The sequence below is a fragment of the Mus caroli genome, chromosome 17 (assembly GCF_900094665.2).
Source record: "Mus caroli chromosome 17, CAROLI_EIJ_v1.1, whole genome shotgun sequence".
In the NCBI taxonomy this organism is placed as follows: Eukaryota; Metazoa; Chordata; class Mammalia; order Rodentia; family Muridae; genus Mus; species Mus caroli.
The window spans coordinates 34,768,395-34,778,367 of record NC_034586.1 but is presented as its reverse complement, the minus strand read 5'-3'; the positions used below and the strand labels follow the sequence as shown (position 1 = coordinate 34,778,367).

Genomic DNA, 9,973 nt, shown 5'->3' with positions numbered 1-9,973 from the left:
CTATTTGATGACAATCTTCTGAGGCAAGGCTCATTGCCCAGAGTCAGGGAGTGGCTCAGGGGGTGGGGGTCCTGGGTCCAGTGCCAACGGGGTGGGTGGAAGTCCATGGGCAGTGATGTACTTTTTGTATGCCTCATGGATGATCTTGAAGGCTCTAGCAGTGGCATAGAGTATGTCTGTAACAGGGTCCCAGTACAAAGCTAGACAGTGGGTTACTGGGCAGACCTCCCACACCAGGACCATCGTGGGTCGCCCTTGGGGGAAACATTTTTCAAACGTTGCATCATCACTGAATGTGATGAAGGTGCGAGAGCAGTGAGCAGGAGGGGCGGCGGTAGCTCCAGGCCCAGTCCCAGCACGTGGAGTCAGAGCAGAGGCTGTAGGAGCAGGATCAAGGCCTTCCACGTCCACATTCTCCTCCTTGGGGCCAGGCTCCCCAGCAAGCTGCACTGTCACTGAGTGGTAGGTGATTATTGGCCCAGGGTACTTCTGCTTCTTGTGAACCTGCTTCTTTTTGTCAGCCTGCAGCCTTTCATAGGCCTCGAGTGAACATAATTGAGCTCTTCAGTGATCTTGGCCTCCCTGAGCAACTCTTCCTGGGTTAGTGGTCGCTCACATTGTGGACCCTTCCGCCTCCGGGACTGTCCTTGCCTCTCTTGAACCCGAAGGAACTTTTGTCATGTGTGCTCAGCTGTCGACTGACACATGGTTTTGTGGCTGTCAGAGCCATCGTCCTGGAGCTCCAGCGGCAGCTGAGGCAGCATCTTCTCTCTGGCCTTCTGGGAGCTGCTTGCTGGGGTGCTGACCTTGCCAGGCCTCAGGCTCTTGAGAGTTTCCTTATAGGCTTTGGTCATGACTGCGCTTTCTTCTTGGCTCTTCCGCTTTTCCATCACTGGATGGTTCATCCCCTTCATCAATGTCAAAGTCAGAGTCTTCCTCATCCTCCGTATCAGACTGGTCTCCTTGATACTCATCATCTCCAGATTCCTTGGTGAAAACCCCGTTAGTTGTCTGGTAGAACTCATCTTCCTCCTCTTCTTCCAGGAGCCCAGAAAGCAGGTTCACAGCGGTTTTCCCTGGGACCCGGCCCCCAGCCAAACTCATACCGCCTACAATGAGCCACCTGCAGCCCCTGGCCCAGCTCTGAATTGTGACCATTTTTAACAAAACAACTACATTCAGTCCCAAGTAATATGATATTTTGAGAAAGTAAGATATATGTGACATGAAATATGATATGATTAGATACTACAAGTATACATATAATTCTTTAACTCTATCCATACAATTTTATAACGAAAATATGACAATTGCTTTCTGTGTATTTAACAATGTTATAAAATCACCTTTTTTATTCTTCTACTCTAACTACCATACCATATTTAAAAAGCTAATTTAGATCTAATACTCTAAATTTTTATAATTATCTGTATGTATCTTCAGTGACAGTGTTTACTGCAGTTTTCTTTAAGTGCTTTTATTACATTTGTATTATTTGTTTTCTTTTGTTTTTGTTGTTAACGTATTAATACTAGACTTCTTTGTCAATGTTCACTGCCCATGTCAAAAGACAATATGAATATATTCAGTTTCAGAACCAATAACTTTATTTTCAGTCAAGTAAGCCTTGCTTCTACAAGACAGGAAGAAATTTTAGACTGGGTAGAAGCAGAGCTACAAGTTCTCCAAGGTGCACAACTGAGAAAACAGATGATAAGTGAGCCTTAGCTTGCTTAAGTGTATCGTTCTCCTTGAAATTATTAAATGTAGGATGACTTTCACAATTTTTCCACCTCAAATTGCCAGGGTACTTGTTGTTTTAAGGAAAGTCTTACCTGCTTTACCTTATAAAAGTACAGTTTGATATGTGGCTTTTACACTCAATTTACATGTCCGTTTTGATCTGTTCTGTCAGAGCTAATAGTGGTCAGTGCTCCATGGTCTGTCATTCACCTTGAATTACACATAAGTTCTATCATCTCATCCACAAATCTCTTAACTTTAATATATCTCAAGGTATTTTGATAGTTTTTTACTTAGATTAAAAAAACTGTTACATCTTCAGCTTCTGGTATCTTTAATCATTATTTTACTCCACAGAGATTTCTTTTTCTAGATATCTCTAGACCAACTTAGGATGGCTCAAACTCTATTTATTAGATACCCCACTTCTCTTTGTTTTTCTCTGTGTCCTTGTCTCTGTCTGTCTGTCTGTCTGTCTGTCTTTCTGTCTGTCTGTCTGTCTCTCTCTCTCTGAGACACATACATACATATGTGCATGATTTGCATGCCATTTCTATTACATTCATTAAAAAGGGAACTATGATTAATTTTAGGTGTAGGGCAGAAGATATAAAATGTTGACTGGTTTTATCTATACAAGACTTCACTCATAACTTAGTTATGGGTTTTAATGCTCCATGAACCTGTAGATGTGAAACAGATGATGAATGTTTAGTCAGATAATTGCTCCTAATGGATATGCATGTAAATATTCCCTATTTTAAATTCCTCATTCAATTTACAATTTTCATTCATGTGTAAACTTGTGATGACCTTTTTACTATGTGTTTATGTATTCTGAAAGATGTGTATGTCCTGAAGAGAAAGAGAAGAGACCGTCATCACCATAATCATCACCACCATCATCATCATCATGATTATCATGATTTATTGTGCTTTTCCATGGTTTCTTAGAGAGTTTTCATAGGAAACTGTTTACAACTGAGAAATAAATGGTAAATTCAATTTTCAAATTGTCCCTTTTCCTTCCTTATAACTTCATAAGTCATAAGAGCAGGATAAAAGTTAAAGCCCAGGAATTCCTGTAGAGATAGAACAAGGCTGCATTACTTAATTCCCTTCTGTTAGGCTACAGGTGTTAATCACCTAAACCAGGGACTTTTAACCCTCAGAATGAACAAGAAAGTTTTTAGGACTTTTTAGCAGTTATCATTATTACTATATAGACCAGGCTGGCCAAAAAACATTGCAGATGACTTCCTGCCTCTGCCTCCTGACTACTTGGATTATTAGAAAAGTGACTTATTTGTAAGCAAAGATAACAGTAAATGATACAAACTAAATAACTGAGGCTTATTTGTATATTAATTACATTGAATACTTCATACTCAAGAGAACTATAGTATTACTTTATATAGATATGCATAGAAATGACATTTAAAATTTGTATATGGAAAGATAGAAAGTGACTGGAAACTTTGAAATAAGTGATAAATATTATAATTATGACCCTTTTGGTGAACTGAGTAACCAATAACTGTGAATATCCTTCATGCTTATTATTTTTATTACTATATTGTCATAAACATATCTGATAAACTCATGTTAGTATTGTTGGTAAATTCACATACATACCTGTGTGGCAATGGATTTTTAGGAGTTAGGAAGAATCAGGTCTACATTACTAGATTATAATCATATATTTTTACCAACTTAAAAAGAATAAGTAGCTGAGCAGTGGTGGCGGAAGCCTTTAATCCCAGTACTTGGGAGGCAGAGGCAGGCCGATTGCTGAATCCCAGGCCAACCTGGTCTACAGACTGTATACCAGGACAGCCAGGGTTACACAGAGTAACCATGTCTTGAAAATCAACAACAACAAAGAAAAACAAAAAAAAAGTAAGAAAGAAAAGGAAGAATAAGTAAGTTTGATGAAATAGGTTCAAAGAATCACCTCACAACTTGCTATGCATTAGGTTTATAATATGTATTTTTTAGAAAATATCTTGTTATTCTGAACATTACATATCTAACATATTCAATATACAAAAAAACATTCTTTGTGTTCAGTGTTAGCAGACACTAAAAACCGAACAAACATTTTTTCCTAACGAATTCTTCACTTAGCAGTAACTTCTTTATAGCTCTTTTCAAGGACTCATTTCTCAGACTATAGATAACAGGGTTGAGGGTTGGGGGTAGTACTGTGTAAAAAATAGAGAACATGAGGTCTAAAGCAGTTGGTGAGTCTGAGGTTGGCTTTAGATAGGCACAACTGCCTGTTGAGAGAAAAAATGAAACAACGAAGAGATGGGGCAGGCAGGTGGAGAAGACCTTAGATCGGCCTTCAGCAGAGGGCATCCTGAGAACTGTAGAGAATATCTGGCCATAGGAGAAGGCAATCCCCATAAAGCAGGCAAAGGCCATTACAGACATGAAAGTAGACACTCCCAGTACTCCAAAGTAATCATTAGAGCAGGAGAGCTTGAGCAATTGGGGGATATCACAGAAGAACTGGTGAATAATTTTGTCCCCACAGAATCTGATATAGAGTGTACTTGCTGTGTATAGCGTTCCTGAGATACCTCCACTTAGCCACACAGCTGCCACAGCCCAAGTGCACTTTCTGGGACTCATTATGACCTCATAGTGCAGTGGGAGGCAGATGGCCACATAGCGGTCATAAGACATCACTGTGAGAGTGGCCATTTCACTCCAGGCAAAAGCTGTGAAGAAAAAAATCTGCAGCATGCACTGACAATATGTAATGTACCCACTTCGTGCCAGGGAACTGTCAACATACTGAGGAACTGTGACAGAGAGGGATGAGAGGTCCAGAATGGAAAGTTGCTTCAGAAAGTAATACATTGGAGACTGGAGCTGTGGGTCTAGTGTTGTGATGGTGATAATGATGAAGTTCCCTGCTGAGCCCAATAGGTATGTCAGCAAGAACAGCAAAGCCTGTAAGATCTGCAATTCATGGTTGTCAGAGAACCCCATGAGGAGGAATCCACTCATTGTTGTCATGTTTCTTGCAGTCATTTTGCAAATAAATTTGTGTTAACAGCTAGAAAATAAAAATGTTTATGAAATGTAATAATATATAATATATAATGTATAATATATAATACATAACACATAACATATAACATACAACATATAATGTAATATGTAATATGTAACATAACATTATATAATATATAATAATCTATAATCTATAATCTATAATATAATATATAATAATATATAATATATAATATATATAATATACAATATATAGTGTATAATGTATAATATATAATATATAATGTATAATATATAATATATAATATTATATAATATATAAAACAAATTATAAATAAATGTTCTATTTTCTCTATTCCAAATAATGTTTAAGGAATTGCAGTTCATCACACTTGAAAACTTGATAAATATACCTGCAATGGCAAGAATCAGCAGGATAAAACAGTTCTGTGATGAAGTTTACACTTTTTGATACTTAGACAGTAGTTGGAGGTGAGTGCAAGTGTCACAACTCATCATATTGTTTTGCTTTCACTAAAACATTTCAATTTCCACCAGGAAAATCTATGACTTTCAAGTCACAATAGAAATACAATTATGGGATGTTAAAGTTTTCTGTACTCACATTTTGTGACTTCTATAATACATTTTGAGTACCTCTGTATTGTAACAGATGGTTTAGTTGTAGACAGGTAATACAAATTTCCTTCCTAGCAAGCCATGTGCTCATTCCCACAGTGGTGCTAAGAGCCCGATCAAATGGGGCATCCTACTGTTTTTCTGGTTTTTTGTTTGTTTGTTTGTTTGTTTTAGTGGAGAACCAAGCACAGAGCCTTGATCTTTCACAGCAAGCACTCTAACTTTATTTCTATTTTTAAAGGGACTTTTTTTTTAGTATGCAATAAAACTTACTTTTGCAAAGAAAATATGTGTCATTCTCCGATTTGAGGTCTAACTTGATGGCCTCGTGCACAGTTGGAATCTAAAAACAAAACAAAATAAAGCAAAACATTTAAAAAAAACCCTGCTTTTGAATTGTGTGTGTGTTTGTGGGTGTGTGTTGGGGGTGTGTGCATGTGCATGTTTGTTTCTGAGTAAATCATCTGGTAGCTCTAGTTTTCGTGAGAACCATGAGTCTTGAGATTAAAACAGTTCCTCCCTATTTTAATCTCAGAGGAATAGCCATCTACTGCCTACATCTCCTGAAAGAGTACAGACTCCGGCTGCCTGTCTCACACTATTTTTGTAGAATAAACTCAATGTCGGTGTATTCCATTTCTACAGTTTTCCCTGATAAAGGCTTGTTTTAGGATTGTAATAATACATCAGTAAATTATAAGTTCTTAAATGTACTTAGCAGCCACATTGGAAAGGATCTTGGCTTTCAATGCATTAGAATGAATCAGAAATTTAATCTATCGTAAGAATCATCAGATTAAATGGTTTTCATCAAAGCCACAAGCATATAATGTAAAACCAGGAAAACTAAACACAGTAAGGATGCCTGTAACATTTTCTATATTTTTCATTTCTGCTCTGTTGTAACTGGTAAAATATTAGCAAAATTATTGTTCATTATTTTTATTTTCATTTTGTCAAACTGTACAAGGAGTTGAAGGAGACTGAGAATCTAAACAGTTAATTACATCCAGCACTGAGTTTAATAAGACAAATTCTGGTAATTTTCAGTATATTTTTTATTGGCTCTACACAAATAGTTTCATTTTTGTTAAGGTAGATATTTTAAGATCCACTTTATAGGAAGAACTTACTTCTCAAATGTTTTTTTTTTTTTTTTTTTTTTTTTTAAATAACAAACTGACATGTGAAACGGCATGAATGACTTTGGAGGAAACACAGTTTTGTTTTTTTGTTTGTTTGTTTGTTTTCTTTGTTTTGTTTTTGTTTTGTTTTGTTTTTTGATAACATGTAACACTGAAAGATTTTTCTCTACTGCTTACCTCAGAGAGTATTTTAACAATAGTTTTCCTGATTCCTGAGCTACATAGACAAATAGACAAATTACATATCAAACTTTCATTTTTGTGGTTCTTTTGCATATTATTTTAAAACTTTTACTTGGATAATATATGTGGTTTTATTAACTTTCTCATTTTCAGTAAGGTGAGCTTCCTGTCTTCCTTGATTGAATTATACCCTTGCAGTTTCAACCTTCATTTAAAGAGCAATTTAATGCAGGGATTTATAGAATATCTTCCCTGCATTCATCCTTTAGTATTGGAAAATTCACCTCAGGATTTCTTGGTGTGTAAACATCTATCCAAACTGATCACTACCTGTGATGTTACTTTTCCACAAGCATAGAGTTTTAAAACATGCTATTGAAGACAGGTTTTTTTTTTTTTTATCATTGTTTTTTCCTTTGAGGGGTGGAGTTTTAAATAGAAGCCAAACTGAATGACTGATGTGCCTCATTTTCTCTAGTCCTTTGTCACTTGGCATTTGTATCCATTGAAATGGTCAAACAGTGAGCAGGGAATTTGGTGAGACTGTAGTTTTATTGCTAGCTTAGTAGCTACTAAAGTAGCAGATCCGAGAATCTACTAGTGAGGAGGTTTCAACCTAGAGTGCAGAGCCTCAACACTTAGCAATTCTGGCTTACAAGGTCACAGTGGCACCCAGAAGGCTGTACACTTACCAGCTCCTTAGTGTTGCTGCTGGCATGTGCATCACATAGTAATCCACTTTTAGTTAAAGCATCATCTTATTTGGAGGCACTGTGAGATGGTTTGGAACATATGCTCCTTATCTAATAGACACATCATGGAAATTCATATAATTCAGTATAAGGCAGTTTGAATTTATAAATATATTACAACTAATTCTGTACCCTTTACCCAAAGAGATGAAGTGTGCAGCATTGTGGTGTCCTACATCAACATATACACAAACCGCAAAGCAATGCCTGCTAGTAATATAGGCATATAAGAAAAAGTAACATTAGTTCAGAAAACATTACCTCAAAATAATTTCTCCAATGCTTCCAATCAAATCCTTAGTCAGTATTGTAGCTTTATGTATGCAGCTCTGTGTTTCTGTTTTCCTTCTTTCTTTTGACTACATTTTGGGTTTCTTTTTGTTACACTTTTGTTTGTTTGTTTGTTTTATTTCTTCTCTTCTCTACCCAACTCAGTCTTCTTTTTCCCTGCATCAACTGTCTTCTCTAACACTAGTCTTCTGTCTCTTGACCCTACTCCTGCCTACTGCTCAGTCCCACTAGTCATTCTCTCTCTCTCTCTCTCTCTCTCCTCTCCATCTCTGCTGGCTTTTTATATCCACTACCCTGTTCCCAGAAGCACAAGAGCCAACCTACACTGTAAATATAGGATCATTTAAAGAGCTAGGCACATAAAGTATTTCATGCTACATAGGATACCAATATAAAATTGATAGCAGTTAATTATAGTAAAAAGCACATTTTATGAAATTGATTAAAAGGCCTGCAGTATGGAAACCAGTACTGCTGTGTACTCATCAACAATTATCTCCCTTTCTTCATTGTATTAATAGAACCCATATCCCATTCCACCTGTCAACCTGGGTGAGCCTTCATTTTATTTACCTATAGGTGAAGGTAGGCAGATGTGAAACACCTATTTCCAGGCAGACTCAGAGAGACCTTATGATATTTCTGTTTGAAAACCAAACACACAACTGTTATTTAATCAAATGATTGCATGAACATGAAAGTCACTAGTACACAAATTTTTAGCTCTGCTTGTTTTTAATAGCCTGAAGCTGGAAAAAAAAATCTCACTATTATTTAATGGGTAGAATGTTAAGTGATTTTAGTGCATCTCTATTACAGCATACCACTCAAGAACAGGAAGGGAAAGTTTTTATGTATACCAATGTGAAGAAAGATAAATGACAAAAAGTCAACCTCAGAAGTTCACATGATATGTGACTCTATGTACAATACAATTCCTGAAATCACAATGTATTGAAGATGGATAAAATATCTTTGATTGTTAAAGACTAGAATGTGGTAGGAAAGTAAGGTGAATATAACTATGTAAGGGGTAAAACCACAGACATCCCTGTGGTGATAAAATAGTTATGTCTCAACTGGGGTTGCAGCTGTATTGCTTCATACTTGTAAGAAAAGACTATAGCTTCATACATATAAGAAAAGACTATATATTGTAGCAATGTAATATAGATCTATAAGATAAAAGAGGCATGGCATAGATCTATACTAATTTGTAACTTCTGAGAATCTATAATAATAATAAAAATTAAATGAAAATATTCTACTGAACATTCTCATTTTCATTTCATGTTGCTCCATGTTCTACCTGAACAGAGAGGAATCTGTAAACACAATAATGGAAATACTCTACCCTTCTTTCATGGTATACTGTATAATTTTAGACATCACTGTTTTTCATAGTATATGAAGGCTGAAAAAAAGAGAATAGATATTTATTTCTTATGAATGCTGTGCTGGTTAAATTTTGTCAGTTTAACACATGCTAGTAATAACCTGAAAGAGGAAAATGCAATTGAGAGAATGCTTCCATTACATTGGCCTGTAAGGGAGTCTGTGGATGCATGTTCTTGATTAATGATTGATGTGGTATTGCACAGTTCTCTGTGGTGGAGCCACTTCTGGACAAGTGTTTCTGGGCTGTATGAGAAAGTAAGCTGGGGCTTCAACCTGCAGTCCCAGGAAAGCTCCCCTGGGTGGGCCCAGAACTCTGGCTCACCCTTTTGTGTGCTTTTGCAGCTAACAAGGATCCTAGGTACAAGAGGTCCTGGAGTGGGACAACTGAGAGCCAAATTTCTCTCTCTCTCTCTCTTTAATTAGCTACACAATTATGCTAGTACTTTATTAAATCAAAAGCACTCTACATAGACTTGATACCAAGCTCACAGATTTGAGTGTGCAAGAAAAAACAGGCTTTCAAGTTATAAAAAAATTTTTTAACCAAAACTTTAATCCCAAGAATTTTCAAAATCATATTACAAATGACAGCATGAAAAAAATGCACAGTAACTGAAAAGTTCAGCTCTACAATGTATGCTTAAACTGATAGGACACTGGCATCATTTTTATTTTTATTATATTTTATTTTATTTTTTTAAAAGATTTATTTATTTATTATATGTAAGTACACTGTAGCTGTCTTCAGACACACCAGAAGAGGGCATCAGATCTCATTTCGGGTGGTTGTGAGCCACC

At 36.4% G+C, this 9,973-nt stretch overlaps 1 protein-coding gene and 2 pseudogenes across 1 annotated transcript; 1 reads left to right on the top strand and 2 right to left on the bottom strand.

Annotated features, from left to right (window-relative positions):
• On the bottom strand, nt 1-1,104 carry LOC110284333 (annotated as a pseudogene).
• Nucleotides 1,105-3,825: 2,721 nt separating this feature from the next.
• LOC110284195 (olfactory receptor 14J1-like) lies at nt 3,826-4,785 on the bottom strand. Its single transcript, XM_021149883.1, has one exon. The coding sequence runs from the start codon at nt 4,783-4,785 to the stop codon at nt 3,826-3,828; it is 960 nt and encodes a 319-aa protein (XP_021005542.1).
• A 1,379-nt stretch (nt 4,786-6,164) lies between these two features.
• Nucleotides 6,165-9,973, top strand: part of LOC110312238 — a 9,439-nt pseudogene continuing 5,630 nt past the window's right edge.

What these genes read in the sequence shown, in the direction of transcription:
- LOC110284195 (XM_021149883.1), bottom strand. Translation starts at nt 4,785, where the DNA reads ATGACTGCAAGAAACATGACAACAATGAGTGGATTCCTCCTCATGGGG.